Source organism: Sarcophilus harrisii, chromosome 4 (genome assembly GCF_902635505.1).
Source record: "Sarcophilus harrisii chromosome 4, mSarHar1.11, whole genome shotgun sequence".
Taxonomy (NCBI): domain Eukaryota; kingdom Metazoa; phylum Chordata; class Mammalia; order Dasyuromorphia; family Dasyuridae; genus Sarcophilus; species Sarcophilus harrisii.
The window spans coordinates 172949420-172972919 of record NC_045429.1 but is presented as its reverse complement, the minus strand read 5'-3'; the positions used below and the strand labels follow the sequence as shown (position 1 = coordinate 172972919).

Sequence of the window (23500 nt, the reverse complement as noted above, 5' to 3'; positions counted from 1 at the left end):
ATCTTATTCCCCACAGTAGTTGTTTCATATTTTCTCTCTCCAAACTCTCCAAAATATTACCTCTTTTGCTGAGGATCTTAACTCATTTTTTATTTCCAACCAACCCCCCCCCCAAAAAAAAAAAGTCAGTCTTCTTGCCACTAGAACCAAATGATTTAGGAGAGAATGAGGTTGATGACTTTGCACAGCCCTCCCTCACTTAAATCCAAATTCATTTTCGTGTCATGACATTACCTTTCTAATGTCATAGTTCTCTTTGAGAATGAAAGACAAACAACAAAAATGCTGATCTCTGTCAAATCTATAACCAGCTCTCTTTTGAGCTATGCATCTTTAACTGTTTGTTAGCCATTTCCTATTGAATGTCCTTAAAGTATCTTAAACTCAAAATTTACATCAAAACACTCACTATTTTCTCTCTCTCTTACACACACACACACACACACACACACACACACACACACACACTACCTTCTTTTGAACTTTCCTATTATTATTTATTGAAGACACCTTATCTTCTCAATCAACCAGGTCCTCAAACTTGATGTCATTTTTGATGCTGAATTTTCCCTAGCCTTTTATATCCTTTTAAATAGCAAAATTTTTCCTTCTCCCACAACTTATATAACTTATCTTTTTTTCTCCTATATTCAACATTCTAGATCAAGTTTTCATGAAGTCTTATCTGTACTATTTTGTTTTCTGATTGGTTTCTCTGTCTAGTCTCCCTACTCTACTTTATCCTCCATATAACTTCCAAAGAGTTTCTTTTAAAAGGTAGAATCTGATCATGTTACTCTGCTACTCAATAAACTGCACTGGCTCTCTTACAACTTTGATCAAATAACAACTCTTTTGCTTGGCATTTAATGTTCTTTATTACCTAGTCATTTCCTGTATTTCCAGTCTATCTACACATTACTTCCTTCCATCTTCTCTATAGTTCAGCTAGATTGAGTGACTTGCTATCTCTCATTTCTGTGATTTTACAATGGTTGGTTCTTATTCTTGTAGTACTTTCCTGCCATACTTCTCCCTCCTGGGTAATCTCTAAGTTTCTGCATGACTCATCTCAATCATACATTTTACATAAGGCCTTTCCTGTTCCTCCTAGTTGCTCTACACTTTGCAGTAGAAAATTACCTCATATTTGATTTGTATTACATATATAACTGTATAAGTAAATACTGTCTTTATCACTAGAATGTAAACTCCTCCAGAACAAAGATTTCATTTTTTACTTTGTATCTATAGCATTTCTTGTAAGCACTTAATAATTTTTTAAATTGCTGATTAATCATTTGAAATTTCTTAATTTCAATGTGGTTTTGTTTGCTTTTTGGTGTTCAGCGAATGCCTGGAAACATTTACTAGAAGACAATTTCAGCATTTTCAAAAAAAACCACAAATAGAAGACAACAATATTCTCATAAGTTAGTCCTTCCTCCTTCCCTTCTTCCTTCCCTCCCTCCCTTCCTTCCTTCCTTCCTTCCTTCCTTCCTTCCTTCCTTCCTTCCTTCCTTCCTTCCTTCCTTCCTTCCTTCCTTCCTTCCTTCCTTCCTTTCTCTTATTTAACTCTTTTTTTTTCTTTTTTACATTTTCACATTTATGTTTATCTCCACACTTGCAAATTGAATTCCTTTTTTCAAGATGAAAAAGCAATCACTAGCTTCCCCAAAATGTCTCCCCCACACCTTTAAGGAAATAAAGCTGGCAAGTGTTTGGGAGTCTGACACTTCCTGTAAAGATAAATCAACATATCACACACCATTAAATGAGAATAGATCTACTGTCAGAGTTCCTAGATTCAAATCTCACTTCTGCATCTTATTACATGGCTAACCCTGGATAAGTTACAACCTCTCTCAACCTGTTTCCTCATCTATAAAATGGAGATGGTGGGGCCTAGATAATCGTGATGGACTTGTTACCTTCATAGGTCTAAATGATCATAAATAATTTTTCAGCAATTGTGATAGTAGATATTATGTAAAATGAAACCCGATTGAAAAACTAGAGGATGTGATTGTTATCAAACCCCCTTGCTTATTATTTGCTGTCCATTTTTGTCATTTTGAAGTCTTTAAAAGCAAACAAACTTGTATAGACCAGAATGAACAAAGAGATAGATGTCAGAAGTAGAGGAATTTTGAATCAGATGATAGTCCATTTTTATATGGCACTTTTAAATTTCTGCAAAGTATATTACATACATAATCTTCTATCTTCACAACAATGCTCTAAGGTAGGTATCTCCAGATAGAGGAAGAAATGGAGACTCAGAAAGGTTAGATAATCAGATAAACATCGTTACTTTTTGGTAAATTTCATTTTATAAAGTGTATTATTTTTTAATATCCTTAAGTAATACGTGGTCAGTTTGGAGGAAACAGATTTTGGATCCTCTGTGAATTTCAATTATCTATATTGCCATCATTACTACACCCAGACTACTATGGCTAATTAACCACATCTTTTGAAGCATTTTGAGTGAAATTATATTGGCTGCTTCTGTCTGGATCTCTTCTTTGGGGAATTCTCCCTTTGCCTCTAACCACCAAACTGTCTTTATCCAACTGGCACCAGTCAGGCTAAAACCGTCAGTTAGTAATCAACATTTTTCCAAGAAAAAGCTCAGAAACATTTATTAGCGTTATACTAAGCCGTACTGATAACTAACGGAAATAGTAGCTTCTACAATGTCACTTTCAAGTGTCTGGAATGAGCAGCTGGGTGTCAGAGAACAAGTGCTGCGGGGTGTGTGTGTGTGTGTGTGTGTGTGTGTGTGTGTGTGTGTTTGAGGAGGTGTACACTAGGAGTGGGCGGTCAGGCTGAAACCGAGCACTATAGGTGAAGCTCGAGGGGAGGACGGAAGGTCGCATTTCCTCCCCGCCTCTCTTCATTGGGGCCCAGAGATTCCTCGTGTTCCGATAGCGCCTCCAGGTTACAGGCTCCTCTACTCCTCTCACAGCTCCTTCCCCGCCACCCACTTCGGTGCTAGGATGCACCTCAGGAGGAACTCCGGGAGGCAGCAGTGGGCCAGGACTATGCTTCGACAGTGACTATCGACTGCTCCAGCCACGGCCCCTGCCCCCGCCCCCTCGGGTCCTCCTTCTAGGCTGAGGCTCGCCTGGCCTCCGGGCTCACAGTGCCTTGAGGCTGCCTCGGGGGCTGGATGCGGGCAGTCCCTAAACTAGCGGCCAGCCGCTTAAGTACCACCCGAGGCGGAGGAGGAGGCGGAGCCCGGGCAGTCGAACAGAGGCAGCCCGAAAGAGACGGACGCAGAGCGGCGCGGGCCGGGCCGCCGCCGGCCGCCCGGGCTCTCACTCTTTCCCACCCCAGGAGGCGCATCCCGAACAGGGGCCCCGGCCTCTGACGCTGCCCGTGCTCGTGGCAAAGAAGGCAGCTAGCTTGTCTGTGCCCAGCCCCGAAGGGACCCGGAAGCAGAAGCGGGGCCAGAGCAGCCAGAGCCGAGCCGTGGCCCCCAGCTGCCCGCCGGGGCTGGGTGCGGGGTCGGACGGCTGGATGGGCTGCGGCGGCGTCCGCAGCCGGCGGCTATGGGCGAAGAGCAGAGCACGGTGAATGCAGAGGGTCCCGCGGAGAGGCGGCCCCCTGGAGGCGGTGAAGATGCAGGCGATGAACAGACAGAGCCGCGGCCGCCGCTGGGGGAGGGCAACGGGGCAGCGGGGCCCCGAACCCCCTCCCCGGACCCGGGCGGCGGCTGCGGCGGAGACGGCGCTTCTCCTGAGCACGGAAGGAGTAGGAAAGCGCGCGGGCCACCCGCAGCAGCTAGATCTACGGAGCCACTAGATCCGCGAACTTTGCAGCAGCGGGAGGAAAGGCAGGCGAGGGGAGAATGGGACGGGTCTTCAGAGCCGGAGCTAGGGGAGAGAGTCAGCCCCCACGACGGATTGGTCTTGGAAGTGCTTGGCCGGCGCCGCCACCCACCAGCCAAGAGACACATTTACTGCACAGTGTACTGTGTGGAAAACGACCTGCCAGAGGCCCCGACCCGGGAGCAGCCTTCATCCCCAAACCCTCTGGCCTCCCCGGTGCCTCTCGCAGTCCCTTCCTCCACCACCTCCTCTACTAGCTCTACTATGTCCTCCTCTAGTCCCGGCTTGCTGTCCCAATCGGACCCTCCGGCCTTCGACGGCGGCGGGGGCGGCAGCAGTGTAGAGCTCGACCTATACCTAGCTCCTGAGCCTTTTTCCGTGTCCAGTCTGATCGAAGCGCCGCCCTACCCAGGCCTGGGAGGGCTGGGGGACTCCTATAACCCCCTCCTTGTGTTGAGCTGTCGGGTGTGTCTGGAGGATAAAGCTATCAAGCCCCTGACGTGCTGTAAGAAAGCTGTGTGTGAGGAATGTCTGAAGCGCTACCTAAGCTCCCAGGTAACCCATACAAATTCCCGCCCCCCACTTCTGCTTCCTCTCCCCCCCCCCCCACCACCGTGGAAAAGATTCTCTTTCTCTGCTGTCTGTTCTGTCCCGCTCTCTCTTTCTTCCCTCCTCCTTCCCACTTTTTTTCCTCCCTCTCCTCCTCTCCTTGTCCTCCTCATCTCCAAGGGAAGGGATGATGATGAGGCAATCTTTCTGTGACGCCTGTCCAGATCTTGTATCTTAGTTCTTTAATATGTTTTGGCTTTGCCTTACTGGAAATTTGACTGTCAATTGGCTTAAACTAGACTTCAAACAGTGGTGGCATTCTTAAGAAGCAAAAGTGAAATGAATGGACTCTCATTTTCTTTTAAGGACTGGACACTAAAGTTTCAGGGCAATGATATCTAATCATAATTGATCACTTCTCATTTAGCCCCATCTATAATTTATTTTCCAGTTACATTTTGTCCCTATTTGAAATTATGTATTCAGTTCTTTGCTCACTGTTTCATTTTCATTTTATATTTTTTTCCAGAGGAAAATGGAAACAGTGTTTTCACTAAAGATAAATTCAAAGAGAACATTTTTCTTTCTTTAAAAAAGAAATTTTCGGAGGTATTTCTTTACCCCCGAGCAAAATCCCTAAGATGTATACCACAGGAGTCTTGGGGAAACTTTGCAGTGTGTTCTGCTTTTTAGATTTTATGTTAGAAAATTTAAAGTTTCATGCAAGCTAATCACTTTCATTCATAACAATATATCTGCTTGCAACTTGAATTTGCAAATCTTTTGCAGAGAGAAGTTATCCATTCACATAGTTACTTCTGTATAAAATGTGGAAACCCTTTTATGGTCACATGGCAACATTCATATTACTGTGTCCAATTGAATAGACAGGAAATTTTAGGTAGGTGGAATGGAATGTTAGCCAAATAATAATTTGGCCTGCACTTAAGGTTAATTGGTACAAAGGATTTTTGATTTATCTTTATGCTTATCCAGAAATAGGTGTTTTGGGTAGTAGTTATGTCTGCTTTTTATATTTGTGAGATTTTGTTAGCTGGTTTGGAATTCAAGTTTTTTGGTAGCTAAAAAGTATAATAATCAATGTTGGGTAAGTCACTTGTAGTATAATGTCACTACTAGTAATTTCTGGAAGTGTTATAACACCATGGGTGCTTGTCATCAAAAAATAATTGAATGCAATGCTGAAGTATAAATTACATTAAAAATGGAATTTCCTGGAAAATTGCAAATGTAGCTTCAGATTTCTATTGGAGATAAAAAAGAACTTATCTCTGTTATAATAGGAATTAAATTAATCTATACTTTCCATATTTAATAATAAATTGAGATTATGAAATCTAATCGCATTTTCCAGACCTTCCTTACTAGTCATTTTCATTTTACAAAACTGGCATTTCTTTTATATTTGTTACATGCAAAAATGAGATCATAGAATCATAAGTGAAGAGTTGTGTAGTGCTGAGAGGCCATCTGGTCTGACCCTCTCATTTTACAAATGATGAACAGAAGACCAGGAGGTTAATTGAACTTGCAAAAAAGTCATACTGGTAGTAAATGGTAATGGCAAGATTTGAATTTAGGTACTGACTCCTACCAGAGTCAATATACTTTAAAGTACTTTTTGAGATCACTTTTAAATGAGGTTTACCTGAGCAATCCAAAATTCTATGATTATATATTGATGTTGCTAAAAATTCAGAACTGGTTCAAAAGAACATTTTTTTGTTGTTTTTTTACCTGTTCTTGCCCCCCTAGGGACAGTTTTGTTTTTATTTATTTATTTATTTATTTATTTTGGTTTGTTTTAGCTTAGTGATAGGCAGAACGAGTCATCTAGAACATTAAGAGTTGTTTCTTCTATTTTCTCTCCTGGTATCTAGCATTGAGCAGTATTTTAGCTAAAGTAGTTCTCAGTTCACTTGAAGTATTTACAACAGTCAGCCACCAATTTCTTGCTATAGTTTGGTGTTTGTGTTCACTATCTACATCCTGCCCATTCTTTGAGTGCTTAGAACTCTCAAGTCAACAAATATTTATTAAACACAGTAGTAGCCACTGGCAGACATACTAAGTCTAGTATTTACTTCCATGACACTTAGAGTTTTTGCATCTTTTGAGGCCTTACATTGCATCTGAGCTTCAGCAAGATTATAACCTGAATTTGTAGGCCTTTAAGCAATCTATAAAATGAATATAAAATATTCCAAATTAGTTATCATCAGTCATTTTGCTCTTTATTTCTTTTGGACCAGATGCTCAATATATTATATGAAAATATTTTTAGTAGAAGGAAAAGATAATAGAGAGCCTATTAAACATTTTACATAAACTTTAAAAAATAAATTAATGTTGATTGGAGTATTGTCTGGTCAGATTAATGCCACCCTTCCTGAGGGATATAATAAAGTCTTTAAAAAGAGACCTACAAACCTAAAAGAAATTAGCTTGGGCTTTTTCTTTGGTTGTTTGTTTTTGGATGTTAGCTTTACTCTTGTTAGTTCCAAAGCCTTCTTCTGTGATGAATGACTGGCTGTTTTTAACATTTCAACTCTTAACAATGTCAGTTTAGGTTATATTTCAGTATTAGGACTTTATGATTTAAAATTTAATGGAACTTTTTTTTTATTTTTAAAACACAGTTGTTAATATCTTAGAGAACGCTTGGTGAGAGAATGCAAATAAGAGACTTTAGAGAGAAATTTCTTGGCAGTATAATTAGGAACCAATTCTTGAATTGTATTTTGAAATTGAGATTATAAATCAATTTTTTGTATTTTAGTAGATATTACAGTGTGAATCAAAGAACCTGAGTGAGTAACAGGACTGTCATACTAAAACTGAAGTTAGTTTAAATGGATTTTATATGAATGTTTAATAATGATACCTTCATCTATCCTTTGGCCTATGTATGATTGTTTGGAAATGGCATCAGTAAAGAGAGCCTTTAATGTCCAAGATCCTTTTGTGCTTTCACTTTTAAGGAAAGAATTCTTCAACTTAGAAGACTTTTATTAGATCTTAAATAAAATCTAGCAGGGAAAACCTTTTATTTATTCACATACTCATTATTGCTAACTACCCTGTTCAGATTTCTGAAAATTTCTTCTCACCATTTTGAACTGCTTGTATCTCATTGGTCATTATTTAAGTTTATGACAACAGTGATCAAGTTCTAACAAGTCCAACCAAGTCATAAAAACTCTTGTAGTGTGGACCTGACTGTGTCTACTATCTTATGAAATGCTTGGAACCAGAAGTTTGGATGTAGAGGGATTCATTTTATGTTTTTGTCACAGAAACTCATGAAGACAACCTTCTTTTTTGGGAAGGGAATGTCCACAATGAAGGAATGAAAAATCTTTTTGTTATGATAATTGACAAAAGTTCACATGAAGGAATATGGTTTCAGAAGATGTACCAAATCACTCTCCTTAGCTAGGGACAATGGGAATTTCTGTGATATATTTTAGAATTTGAACTACTAAGACATTTGGGTAAAGAAGCAAGAGACTTGAGTTGAAAATTTGAATACCCTGTTACTAATCACTAGGTCATCCAAATACCACTTGGATAAAAATGTAATTTAGATACATATATTTTAAGCCTTATGGCATCAAGAATATTTATAAATACTATACTACTATGCCAGTATTTATATTATTTCTACACACTGTACTACTATTATATTACATTAAAGTCACTATAGACTTTAAAAGCTATCTCATTCACACATATTCATATACTCCTATAATAATTGTGGCTTTGAGATCCCTAAATCATGAAAAATAAAATATAACTGGCATCAACTCTGAACTAATGTCCTTTGACTCTTTGAAAAATGACAATTAGTGCCTGAAAGATCATAATTGAATTTTTGAAGTTTTATTCTATATGCCCTTCTTTCCCTTTCATAGTCATATTTACCCATAAATAAATATGATTTATGTATTAAGTTCTTATGATTACCTACTGATCTCACCTTCTTTCTCATCTTTTTTGTTTTTATTCATGCCCCTCTTCCTTTTTTCTCTATGTGAACTTAATAGTCTTAACTGAGTAAGAGTAAGATTTTAATTTTTCCAAGCTGTGTTCCTATTCTCTGTTGAAAATCTTATCTTAGATAAGCAAGGCATTACTTGAAGAGTAATTTTTGTCTATCCTATCAATTATCTGGAATTGTTAAGTTGATCTAGACTGAAGTTCTGAACCTTTATATGTGTCATACATGGATCCTAGATAGCACTATGTATAGAGTGATTGACCTGGAGTCAGAAGACTTGAGTTTAAATCCAGCCTCTAATCAAGCTCTGTGATCCTATTTGCCTCAGTTTGCTCATCTCTAAAATGGGGATTATAGCTGTTTTGAAGTTAAATGAGATGATATTTCTAAAACACTTTGCAAATCTTAAAGCACTGTATAAATCTATTTCTTATGGGTTCCTGAGGGTGTTTTAAAATATGGCAAAATTTATAGGATTACAAAGGAAACTGGTTATATTGAAGTACAATTGTCATTTTTTTTAAGTTTGCAAATTCCAGTTTAAGAATTTATGAAGAAAAAGGTTACGTGTCACCCTCATCTTTTTATTTGCTTTCATTTGACCAACTGCCCTCACTTAATTAAATTGGAGGATGGGATACTTATTTGCTGAAGATAGCCTTCATAAATAGAAATAATAATTTTATAGTTTAGGGAACCTGTAGTTTATGGATCTCCTGTGGACTTGCAGTTATGGATCCCTTTGTTCACATGGATATATAATTACATATTATCACAACTTGTGATAGAATAAAAAATAATATACATGTATAAAAAGAGGAGTACAGCACATTTAAAACAAAAATGACTTTTGAAAACTGACTTTGATATCACAGATATGGTCCAGACTTTTTTTTTTACACAGAGAAAACTGAGACTCAGAAAGTTTAATATTTGCTGAAGGTCACACAGCTAGTTGGTTGCAGAATCATAATTAGAACAAAGGTGAGGCAGCGTAGTATTCCTGATTTTGGAATCAGAAGAACTGGGTCTAAATTCCAGCTCAGTATCATACTACTTTGTATCCCTTTGGGAAATTACTTCACTTTACTGATTTGAAAAATAAGGAGTTTGGACTAGATTATTTGAGGTCACTTGTTTACCTTTACCTTTCAAATTTGTAGTCTCTTGATTCTCTGAACATTGTCATGCCATTTCCATTCTGCTATGTTGTTTATGAGATATCCCCAGACACTAGATTATTTTTATGTTTCATCCTTAATGAAAAAAGAGAAATACAGATCACAGATAAAAGATGTCAAGAGAGCATATGACTTTTTTTCTCCTTGAAACTTGTGTGGGAATATTTCTGGATGTTTTATTCATAGAATACCTGGCAAACTTGGAGTCCGCTGAGTGACCCATACTCTCAACTACTAGTGACAAACCCTATCGCAGGATCTTCGATAAGCAGAAGTTTGTTTCTCTGTTTGAAACAAATTTTTACATAGAGACTTATTAATAAGCTTTATGCCAGTTATATTCAAATCATACTTATGTTGGAGGCATGATATATATATATATATATATATATATATATATATATATATATAAATTCATTCTAGAATGACTTTTAGAGTATATGTCTCTGAGAGGTTTTTCACTTTTTCATATTTGCCCTCTTTTATATTTCTTTGTAAATATGATCAGTATTTATACTGATAGTCTGCCTATTGTACTGTTACTTTGACTACATTATTGCCAGTCTTAACAACATGCTTAGTTTCTGCCATTTATAAGTTGTCATTTCTGAATTTTTTGTAGCTGTTTTTGTCAAGTTTGGAAAATTTCTTTAAAACTGGGTAGGAGAATATTTGTGTATTTTGTTTTTAGAAAGTCAAAGCCATTTGGATCTTAGAATCTGTTGGATATTAGAAGGAATCTGAGAAGTCATCTAGACTATCTCCTTTTATGTGTGAAGAACTCTGATTACTGAAGAGGTCCAGTGGCTTGCCCACAGTCAAACTGTTAATGTGACTGGAAAGCTAAGCAGGCTCTTTTAATCCTAAACTCAAAATTCTTTCTACCATATCACACTGATTCTCTCCAGTAGCAAATAAAAATATAACTAGATAAAATTCATCAAACTTAATGCTAATAGGTTTTTTCCCCCTGAGGCAATTGGGGTTAAGTGACTTGCCTAGGATCACACAGCTGGAAGTTTTAAGTGTCTAAGACCAGATTTGAACTCAGATTTGACTTCAGGACTGGTGCTCTATCCACTGCACCACCTACCTGCCCCTAATAGTTTGTTTTACCAAAATTTGCTAAACAGATCATTTTATAAAGGCTATATTAAGCAATAAATGTATTGAAATTTAATTGCTTATGTACATAAGAAGCCATTGCTTATGTGTCTTTTTGAAGTTCTAAAATACATTATTAAGTGTCACACCAATGCTTACACACAATATTTCAGCCAGTCAGCATTTCTTGAGTAACTTTATTATTATTTATTATGTGTAAGGTGCTGTGGTAGACATTTTTGGAATCTGTAGAACTGCCAGACATAAGCTCTGTAAGGCCTTGGACCATTTAGCTGGAACAATATAAAATGTGTATACATACCAATATAAAATGTGTATACATACTAATATAATAAACAATTGGGGAAAAACAAAACAAAACAACAACAGTCAAATGAGGTAGTTATTGAGATATACTATTATAAAATTTGACTTACATTAATACAGAATAAATAGAAATTATCTGTAGTAATTTGTTTTAAAGACCTTGTCTCTCTTGCCAATACTTTGATTTGGGACAGGTTTGTTTAGATCATTCTGGAGAAAAATGAGGTGACCTTTGATAGTAATTGAAAAAATTGAACAATTGTTGGTTTTTATGGTTATCAAGTACACTCAAGTTAGCTGTTTTCTTCCTGTATAACTAAATAATTCTTGAATCAGGTTTTATCTTTTAAAAATGAATCCCATTAAGAACTGTGTACTTTAAAAGTAATTGGATTTTTTTTAAACAAATAGACCAAAAATGACAATTATAGTAGTATTAGTAAAAAAAAAATGTATGGGATAAGAGGCCCTTTCACTTGAGCATTTGAGTTATATCTTTTAAGTTTTCTTTTTACTTATTTTCTGACTTAGCACTTGGTCTGGAATTTAAAAATACTTTCTTTAATCCATAAGTACCAAAAAAATAAAGATAGTAGGATGAAATGTTTTATTTCAGAATAAAATTATAGTATTTCTGTGTCAGGAACAGATTTATCTTTTTAGTGTAGGAAATAAAATATTTTTCTAGGCAACTTTTCTTTCTATTTAAACTAAGGACTAGCTTGATCTTTCTGATTCAGCTCTGCAGGACAAAACCTTCTGATCAAAAAGGGAGAACAAACTGGCTGTTTCTTTTTGAAGGGAAATGGACACATTCCTTTGCTATTCTTGTAGGCCCAGGGAAGGATTACTTATTACTCTCAACCTCTTATCTGCAGTTTATTAGATGCCTTTCTCTGATTCTATTAACATTTGATAGATACACCTTTTTAGCACTCAAGTTGCTGTCCAGTCTTTTGCTATATGAATATTCCATTTTCTTTTCCACAATGATGCTAATACCTTGCATGCATGTTGTCATAGAGAATATAACATGGTCCACTTTTTCAGTGTACAATTTTATTTCCTTTTGCATCCACTAAAATATCCTCTTGCTGTCTTCCTACATTAGATTCTAAACTGGGCCACAGTAGGTACTTAACAAATGTTATTGATTCCCAACACTCAGCATAATTGTTGACATATAATAGTATTTAATAAGCTATTATTAACTGATCTAGGATTCAAATCAGGTCTTCTGACTCAAAATTCAGTTCTCTTTCCTCTGTTCCACAATCTTTTATCATTTTTAGTAGGGGGTAGTTTGATATGATTCAAAGTGCTATAGTTTCCCAAGTGATCCAGCTTGATCCCTTGTTTTTATTCTGTTTTGGCCCAACTCATCTGCTGTCTCAATGAATGATTGTCATAATCTGGATCCTATATGTACTTTATCATTTGAAGCTGCTTCTATGTGGCTTCCAAGTTGATTGTTAATGATATAGAGACTAATTTGTTATTGATCAAGAAACAATATTGTGAAGTATACAGAAAGAAGCCTTAGAACTAGAAAGATCTGGATTCAGTGCTTCCTATGACATAGAATGACTATATGGCCTTGGCAAGTCATTTAATCTTACAGTGTTCTTGGCAGCTCTCTAAGACTATATTTTTTCCTTTACATAAGTATCTAGGTAATAATAAAAAGATGGTAAAGGACTATTTTAGTCTGATTTTTGACATGATTTTTCTGTGGACTTCATAAGAAGACCTCTCATTTGTGTCTTGATTATTCCTACTTTATAAGAGGTGAAACAGCCTCAGAGAGATTAAGAGAACTTCTCAAGATCCCATGAATAATTTCTAACATTCATGGGGGATTATGGGTTGCAGTCCTCTGACTCCAAGAAACGTGATCTTTTCTCTCCACTATATATGTAATATGTAATAATGTCTGTCCACTATATAATATATAATATGTAATAATAGCTAAAAAGGTTTTTATTAATACATCATGGTCCTGTAGCATTATTCACTTTGGTGAGTCCATTTAGTCTGTTTTTGAATCATTTAATAATGATTCATTCAATTTTAAGCAAGATTTACATTGAAACTGCTTACAGGAAAGGAAATATTTTCTTTTGTAAATTGTTTGATTGCAGCATGCTGGACATTTATAACTACTAGCATATTGTTTCAGTAATTCCATAATCCTTTACTTTGAAATTCTTATGATTTAGGGAAGATACTTTAACTGTGACAAAAAATCTCCAAGTCATTTCAGTTCTTTATCATTCTTGTCATCAGCTTCAAAGCATACTTATATTTTTATTTGCTTTTTTAAAATATCCAGTTTTTATAACTATTGCCCCACTTTTTCATTATTTCTATATAATTTCAGAATATATATTTCATTTTAGGGAAAATATGAATTATTTAATAAAATTGATGTTAACCTCATCATCATGTTTTATTTTCCCAAATCTAATCTTTCTTCTCACTTATTTCTGTTGATGTCATTATCTCTTCAATCACTATAGGCACATATCATTGGAAATATTTTTCTTACTTAACTTGTCCAAGATGATGTGAAATCCTGTTGATTCTATGGCTATACTATCTATCAAAAAGTCTTCTCATTTCTACTTCTATAATAAAATAACCCTTATTCAAGTCCTCATTTTTTTCTTGAACAGACAATTGTAATATCTTTTCTAACTGGTTTTCCCAAATCTAATATTCTTTCTAATGTACAACTCTGATAAAGCTAGTCTTCTACTCCTAAAACTTTTGATGTTTCTTCATTGTCTACTAAATAAACTATAGATTCCTTGTCCTGGTATTCAAGACCTTCTGCAAACTGGTTTTGACCTGTCTCTTGCAGCCTTAGTTCACACTTCACTTCACTTAAATATGTTCTAGACTCTACCTTCTTCTCCTACTATTCAAACTCTGTGCACATACCATTCCTATTCCATTATTTGTTGAAATCTCTATCTTTATCTTCTACATTCCCCCCTCTCTCTCTTTTTTCTAGTTATTTGTATATTATTTGTATATTTTTCCTTCGTCCCTTATATCAATTATAAACTTGTTGAAAGTAGATTCTATTGCATATTTCTATCTCCTGAAGATTAGTCTATACATAGGAGAAACAGTATTTTTTATTAAATTAAATGGTTGTATATATTCATAATCATTACTGGAAAGTAAAATATCTAGGTCAAAGTAACCATGGACTTTCAAATAAAAAAATGAAACTACCAGATGGTAGGAGCCTTTGATTGAGGGAAACATAGTTGCTACTTGAATAGTTAATTATTTGATTATGTAACAGTCAATATGATGGAGTGAGAAATCTTTTCCTGGTTCTAGTTGAAGATTAGAATTCATGAAGCAAAAGAGTAGATGGCCTTTTTATTGGCTCCTGTAACTCTAGATTCTGGGCTTATTCATATAAATGGCTAATCCCTTTCTAAACCTTTCTAATCTGTTTACTTTAATAATATCTTACCACCATAAGGTCCATGGGTTAATTATATGCTGTGTAGCAAGTTGCTTCCCTTTTGTGCTATTGCTTTTCCCTCTATTTCTTCAGATACTTATTACCCTCACCAAAAAGTATTTACGATTCACTCACTTGCTTAGGGTACAGCACAAGCTAAACAAACATAGCCCCTGCCCTTTAGTTACTTAATAATATAAAACAGGAAGATAAAGTAAGTTATAGTTGCTTGTTATAGTTTTCAGCATTTTAATTTATGCTATTTCATTTCCAGCACTAATTTTTCTAATTTCTACAATTTTTGCTCCCCCTTCTCCAGTCAAGTAAATTCAGGTGCTGAAATCTATTCCAGTGATTATCATATAGTCAATAAACAGTTATTGATTATATACCATATGCTAAGCAATGTCTTAGGTCCTGGGGATAGAGTGGCAAAAATTGTAAGTCTCTGCCCTTAAGGAATTTCCATTCTATTAGTGGAAACAACATGTACAAAGAGAAACATATATTTGAATACTCACACACTTATAAACACATGTACATATACACACAATAAATAGAAACTAATTTGGGTTTGGGTATGTACTAATTGCTGGAAGGATCAGGAATACAATTAATTTAAAACAGCTAGGTACAACAGTGGATAGATTGTTGACCAGGAATCAGGAATACCTGAGGTTAAATCGAGCTTCAGACATTTGTTACCTGTGTGAGCCTGGACAAGTCACTTAATCTCTATTGGTTTCAGTTTCCTCAACTATAAAGTGGGGATAAAAATAGCACCTACTTCATAGGGCCATAAAGATGGCTGAAACAAGAGCTCGGTCAGATATTGTAGATGTCAAGGTTACCCACTGCATCCCAGACCATCACCAGTTGTTTTGACTTTTGTCTTGCCACTGGACATCAATAACTCTGGGAGAGGGCATGAGGCTGACCACTTTGCAGAACTCTGCCTCACCTAAATCCAGTTCACTAGCAAGTTAGGATGTCACCCCATATTGTAACTGGACCTCTTTGAACATAAAGGACCAACAACAACAACAACTCACAGAGTTTTGAGGATCAAATAAGGGAATATTTGTAAAGTGGTTAGCATAGTGCCAGGCACTTAGTAGGTGCTATAAGGATGCTTCTTTCCTTTCTCTCCCTTCTTCTGTTGAAAGTGTCACTTAAACTACGTTCTGATTGAAACTAGGAATTCTAAGAGAGAGAAATGAGAAGGAAGTGCATTCCAGGAATGGAAAAAATACTATGCAAAGGTATATGTCTGGAGGGGGAATAACATTCATGATGATCACTGAGTAAGTCAGTTTTCCTGGATCATAGAGTTCAAGAAGGGGATTAATATAAAGTAAGACTGGAAAGATAAATTAGAATGAAGTTATAAAATTTAATTTGTCAACAGAAAAGTTTTCATTGGATCCTAGCTCCTAGAGAAAATAGGGGGTCATTAGAGTTAACTGAGCAGAAGAATGACATGATCAGGCATATATTTTAGGAAAATTACTTTGATTGTGGAAGATGGATTGCAGAGTTGTTTAGTCATGTCTGAGTCTCTGTGACTCCATTTATGGTTTTCTTTGTAAAGATACTAGAGTAGCTTGCCATTTCCTTCTCCACTTTATTTTGATGAGGAAACTGAGGCAAACAAGGTTGAGTGCCTTGCCCAGGGTCATACAGTAAGTGTCTGAGGCTGCTTTTTGAACTTGTGAAGAAAATTCTTCCTGACTCCAAGTCCCATGAACTAAATATGCACTGTGCCATATAGCTGCCCTGATTTTAGAGAGGAGAAATTTGAAATAGATATAAACAAATTAGCAAGCTACTTAGGAGTCCAGTAAGATATGAGCTTCCTGAAGGCAGGGTCTGTTTTATTTTTGTTGTATTCCAGGCACAATGTCCAGTTTGTATGGTAAGTATTTATTAAATTGAATACCTTGGGTAAAATTCAGAGACTGATGCGACTAGAACTTAATAATCACTATCATTTGAAACAATTCCCCCTAGATTGTGAGGATTTAATTCTTTTTCCATAGAATTATACAATAGATGGAGCATCATATGTTTTTTTTTTTCTCTCCTTGGAAAACCCCACTAATTCTTCCCTAAGAACTCTCCCTTCTTTTTAGCTTTTAACCATTTTGAAGCCAAATTTCAACCACTTCCTTCATGGTTAACAACTTTTCTTAAGAAACTCCTTCCATAGAAGTTGTTGTTTTCTTAAAAACAAAGTGTTATTTCCTTGTTATTTCTACATATTACTGCCCCTATAATCTCCAAGAGTATTTTTATTGGACAAGGAGGGTTGTTTTTTTTGTTCTGATCTCTTTTTATCTAAATATAATCATGTCCATGAATCCCTTCTATGTACTAAATCAGCTTAGTGATACTATACAGCCTTACAGGACTGTTACATGCATCTAGTTTAGATACATATGAAATTTAGCATCCTGAGAAATAAGTAAATTGTCTCGGGGTAAAGGAGTAGGAGTTTTAAAAAGCTTTTCAGGAATGTACTAAAAGAAACACTTCTTTTTCTAGGGCTTTACTTCTCTTGTTTCTCAGACCAAGTGGCATTTTGAAAGTGATATAGTGCATTGTCTTCTTATTTTTCTTCTTCTTCTTCTTCTTCTTTTGTTCTGTTAAAAAGAAACAAGTTCTGGACTGTTCAGAATACTTTTGAGGAGGTTTTGTTTTTGTTTTTTAATCAAAAGAGACTGACACATTAGATTATGTGGAGCATGGTGTTAACAAGACCAAGGTCAGGGTTTCAATTTGTTGGAGTGGCTATTGGTGGTAGTGGGAACAAATACTGAGAAGGAAGAATAGCATTTATAAAAAGATCTAGATTCAAATCCTTTCTCTGATTTATACTTTCTGTGTGGCAGTAAACAAATCACTTAATTCCTGGTGCCCCCAGGCAGATTTCTACTGCTCTACTACCATAAATTAAAAAGGTGAAGTTACCACACTAAAATTTCCTAAAATCAATAAAATCATAGGTTCTAAAAAGGCTCCATTCTTTCATGACTTACATTCTCCCCTCTATACCCCTAAACAATAACAGTAATCAAGTTGGCTTATCTAGGGAAGCTTCATGATTCAGTAGAAAGAGTGTTAAACTTGAATTCAAATTACCTGAATTACAAATCTGGCTCTGCCACATACTGCTTATATGATCCCAGGTAAATTACTTTACCTGTAGAACTTAGTTTTGTTAACTATAAAATGAGATTTATCAACAGGTGTTCATTCAAACTCTAAATTAATGAAGGGCCCTAATAACTGTGACTAACCAATAACCATGCAAACCTACACATGTGGACTCACATGTCATAGGTCATTTATTATGGGTATACTATGAGCAACACATCATTGCTAGGGTTGAGTAAGGTATGGTGAAAAATTAAATGGTCCTTGCCCTTAAGGAGTGAGTAGCCCAATAGCATATTAGGATGCCTCCCATTGGCCACAAAAGGTATTTTAAAATCTGGCAAGATGCTCAATTTCATTACTAATATGTTTCTGTGCCCTAGGTGAGGTAAGAAAATTGTTCTTCCTCTTCATATATTCTACCTTCCCATATAAAAGTATGAGCGCAATTTTATCTCTTCAAAGTATTTTCTTTCCATAGAAGTATGGCTTCAAAACCATAATTACTTATACAGATATAATCAGAAATTCATAATATCTACAGTAAAAACCTAATAGTGGGAACAGTGAAACAAAAATCCCTCATGTTTCTACACTGGTGAGCTGCTTTTTAAATTCTGTTCTAGCACTTCTGGAAAGACAATACACAGCATACATTCTACCAAATGCATGAAGAGCATTGGACTTTGATAAAACACTTGTCACTCAGTAGTGAAAGCTGGTAGAAAGAAAGAGAGCATCTAGTTAGTACCTAGACCATTGGAATTCAGGTAGTTTTAAGATAATCAAGGGGAAATGGAAAAGGGAGAAAAATAGAAGAATTTGATTAGGAGTTCTTAATTATTCAGTGTTTGTATTGAAGATTTACTTTGCTATGTAGCACTGTGCTAGGCACTGTTTGTAGAAGGTTTTGAAAACCAGGGAGAAGAGTTTGAGATTGTTGAATTAGGAAATAAGGATGTGAAGTAGATGAACTTCCTGACTACCCACCAAGAAAATATTTAACAAAATGTCACGATAGAAGAAGGAATCTGTGCTCTAATGGTCACAAAGTATTTGGTTTGGCATTCAAAAACTTGGGTATAGATTTGACTGTCACTAAACTTGTTGCTTGGACAAGTCTTTTCATCTTTCATAGACTGAATTTCTTCATCTATAAAATGTGGATAAGAAAACACTAGTATATATTTCACAGTGGTTATAATGAAATGATATATACAAAGCATTTTTAAAAGTAATATATAAATTGAATTCAGGTCAGTTCAACAGTCGTTTGTGAAATGGCTACTATGTAGAAAATAATTATAGGTGCTGGAGATATAAAGTCAAAAATTTAAAAGATTCTATTTGCATGAAGCTTATGCTATACTTTTATAGAGAGTTGTTTTAATGACATCATGCTTATGCACTATAGAAAGCTGTGGAAGAGATGTTTTAGTGTCAACAAACAGAATGCCTCTTATAAGACAGCTGGTGACACAGTAGCTGGACCTGTAGTCAGAAGACCTGTGTTCAAGTCTAGCTTCAGCATTTGCTAGCTGTGTGGGGAAATCTCTTAAATATCTATTTGCTTCAGTTTCATCTGATGTAAAATGGGAATGATAATAGGCCTTTATTTAATAGCAGTTGTTTTGAAGATTTAGTGAAATAATTGTGTAAAAGGGGAATTATTTATTCATTTCAGTTGTGTGTGACTCTTTGTGACCATATTTAGATTTTCTTGGCAACGATACTGGAGTAATTTGCCATTTCCTTCTCTACCTCATTTTACTAATCAGGAAATTGAGGCAAACAGATTAAATGACTTGTTTAGTATTATGCAGCTAGCCAGATTTTAACTTCTTGACTCTAGGCCCACTATATTAAATGGTTATTCCTTTCCTTCCCCCCATCCTAAATATACAAGAATTTTTTTTTAATTTTGTATGGCATAAAATTGAAGTTCCCACTATCTATATCTAAGAAGGTGAAGTTTCCACTATCAAGATCTACTTTTATATTTGACCTGCATATTCCTTCTAGCTAGGTATAACTATTTCATCTGTAGATTATAGGCTATGTAAGCCCGTGGGCTGGAAACATAGGAGAAGCTTTTGACTTAGTTTGTTGCATAATCAAGATCTGTTTTTATTACTGATTTGAATCTGTTTTCTTGACTACATTGCTCTGGCCATTTGGCTCCTATAGATCTGCCAATTCCTGGCTTCCTGCCCAGGCTTTTGAGCATCTGCTTTGCTTTTCAATACTCATGTTCTGGTGCCTACCTTGCTGATTTTTTTGCCCTGCAACCTTGCTTTACCTAATGTAAGTGAATATGCCTTCGCATCATATTGGTTACTGATTTTTGCTTTGACAACAGACATCCAAGTGTCTCTTTAAACCCACCTTGCTCTCTCAGCCCTTGATGTTTCTAGTCTCAGATTCCCATCCTACATCTATGACCCACCACTTACTTTCTCCAAGCCTGGTGCTAAAATCAAGCCCTTAAAATACATAAATTTTTTATTCTGAATTTAGTGAGTGAGTGACTGAGTGTGTAAATGAGAGGGGACAGGGAGGGAGGGAGGGAGAGAGAAAGATGGGAGAAAGAGAGGGAGGAATATTTCCATACACAAAATAAAACAGGAGATGTTTATATGTAAAACTAGGTATTTCTTACTTTAAAGGTATTGCCTTTAAAATACATGGACATACATATAAATTCAGTGTTACTTTGAAACCATGCCTAATTTTTGTCATACTAATTTCCAGTTTTCCCAGCAGTTTTTGTCAAATAATGAATTCTTATCCCAAAAGTTGGGATCTTTGGGTTTGTCAAACACTAGATTGCTATAGTTATTGACTATTTTTCCTGTGAACCAAACCAGTTTCACTGATCAACTAGTCTATTTCTTTGGCTAGTTCTTTTTACTGAATTTCTTTCAATATTTTTTTCCATAAACACAAATAGACAATTTATTTAAATTTGATTAGCTGTTAAATATTATCACTATTCAATTAGTCAAGCAATAAACATTATTAAGTGCTTATTCTATGCCAAGTACTGTGATAAATAGTAGATAGACTAAAAAGAGGGAAAAAAACAATCTTTCCTTCAAGAAGTTTACAGTTTTATAGGGAAGACCATATACAAACACATACAGGACACATTTCCTTTTAATAGGAAATACTTAACAAAGGGATTAAGATGAAGGATTGGGGAAGGCTTCCAGTTGAAAAAGATGATTTTAATTGGTATATAAAGGAAGCCAAGAGAGATTAGAACAGAAGAGGGACAGTGTTTCAATCCTGGGAGAGAGCCAGAAAAACATCTTGTTTTTCTAACATTGTTTTTTTTTTTTTCATTATATTGGTTCTGCTGTCACTGCCTATAATAATTATTTTTAAGGGCACCTAGGTCAAGGAGTTATTACCTAACTCAAGGTTAAATTATTTATATATAACAAACTATATTTCATTTTTATTTTAGATTTTTTTAAACTTAGAAAACAATAATTCAGAAATAATAACTGCTTTCTTGGTCTTTAAATCAAAAAGATTGATGATTTCCCCCTCTTTTTTTTTTTACATGTAGCTATATCAAAGTTCTAAACCATTTCATGAACAACATTTTTCTGACAATCTATAATGAAAAATTTGCTTGAGGAGGAAATGCTGGTGAAAAAAATTTTTTTTTAAATTCACATGAAAATATCTGATAAATGAAATCTTTAGAAACAGGCTCAACAAGGAAGGAACTTTGATTTGGGTAGGTGGTTAATTACAATTATGAAGAACAGTGAGTTTAATTAGTTTCTCAAAATGGCTACTCAAAATAACATTCTTTTGATTATTGTGAAATCACATAAGCAGCAGTGTTTTACTAAATTAAAAATATTTCCAATGCATTATTTGTAGACTCATGAAAATTGAGTAATCATATAGCTCAGCTTCCTAGCTAAAAAGCAGAACTCTAGACCCTAATCCCTGATTTAAACTGAAGTTATTTCCAAAAGGGCCACTTCTATTGCTTAGCTCATTCATTGATTTTTTAATCTCACTTTCTAATTTGACCCAGTTTCACTTTCTGCCCACCTTCTTATTCTTCTTATCAAGGATAGATTGTTATGGAAAGTAAATTTAATCTAAAGTAAAACCAGCCAACCAGTCAAAAAAACCTCCAGGAAAAATGTGAATATAGATTCATCTTTGAATCAAATAAACACTTTCTAGCTTTCATAAGTGCCTATTTTGTTGAGGAATAGAAGATGATTTTGTGAGACAATTGTGATTTTGTTTTCAGTGTTTTGCTCAAGCACTTTCCAACTTCTTTTATATTTTCTGAAGCAGTTATGTGGTCACAGATGCCTCCTGTCATACATAAACTCTTCAAATTGAAACCAAAAATAATCTGCATACATGTAGTCAATTTGATGAAGTGACACATTTTATCAAGAAATTTTGGATCATTCACATGCTACAAAGAATTTATTAAGCACCTCTTTCCATGTGTTACTCAGATGGGTCCTGGCTAAAAGTGAATTAATTATACTCCCTATCTTTAGCTTGTAATCACTATAAGAACAGAATATATACAACATTTATTTTCCGAACTACTTTTGTTAATGGGACTGATATCTTTGTAGTAGGGGTGAGAGGGGGATGTCAAATATTGATGACTTTATGGGATGTGAAAGCAATTGACTCAGTTCCTGTGATGGCATGAGGAGTGGAAATAGATTTGCATTAATTATCTTTGAATAAGATTGAAGAGCTATGAAGGGAAGCCATCCATCTTTCCTTTCCCTATGAGGCCAGACTGAGGGTTTGGTACATGAAAGAGGATTGGGAAGGAGAGTTAAGCATTGGGAATTTTCAGAGTTAGTGAGTTAGTATTAAGACCACATTGTAAGATTAATAATTGTTGATTTCCATTTGCTTTTCTCTTCTTTCCTTCACAATGACTCTTCCACATTTCCCACTAGCAAAAACAAACAAAAACCCAACAACTGTGCTTTAGATTTGAAGTATAGCTAGAAACAGAAGTTTTATTATTTGAGTTTTCTTTTAACTTGTAGTTTATTTTTCATAGAAATCTAGTTTTATTTAGAAGCTTTGAGTACTGACATGAGGAGTAAAAGAGAGTAATAATAGCATTAGGAATACATATTGAGCTAAATGCAAAGTCTACAATACAGTTGGAATTTAGTGAATTAATCAGTAAACTTGAATGGAAGAGTCAGAGTTTTGAGAAAAAAAGAGGTCTTAGGGATAATATTGCTCAGTACCTTCTTTTTTGCAATTGAAGAAATTAAATGATTTACTAAAGGTATATAGCAAGTTAGAGATAGAACTAATTCCTGATTCAGTGCTGTTTCCAATACATCATGCTATTTCAGTTTGACATGTGAACTATTTGTTATTTGTTATTATTGTCAATTATATCAATGACAAAATTTCTATTGAGTGTTATATTTTATATACTTAAACTTTAAAAAAAACACTTTACTCAAAATGATTATAAGCATGGCAAGTGATATCACTTGAGGCTAGCCCTCTGAAAAACCTGATACAAATATAGTACAGGCCACTGGGTCATTCTTTGGCTTAGAGTCAGTCGCTCAAGGAAAACCAAAAATTAGTCCATGTTTTCGAGGAGTTCATATTCTAAAAGAGAGACAGAATGCAAATAACAGTATTCAAACCAACTAAATCCAGGCTAAACTGGAAATAATATACAGAGGAAGATGCTAGAATTAAGGGAGATTGGAAAATTTATACTTGAAAGAAGCCCTGGAAACTAGGAGACAGGTAAGTAGGGAGAACATTCCAAGCATGGTGATATGACTAGAAAGAGCCAAAG

General features: G+C 35.4%; 1 protein-coding gene across 1 annotated transcript in view; it reads left to right on the top strand.

Moving 5' to 3' along the window:
* Window positions 1-2808: 2808 nt before the first annotated feature.
* Window positions 2809-23500, top strand: part of RNF217 (ring finger protein 217) — a 145928-nt gene continuing 125236 nt past the window's right edge. Inside the window, exon 1 of the mRNA XM_031964332.1 lies at window positions 2809-4391. Within this exon, the coding sequence (XP_031820192.1) occupies window positions 3558-4391 (834 nt within the window). The 5' untranslated portion in view covers window positions 2809-3557. The remainder of the gene's footprint in view (window positions 4392-23500) is intronic.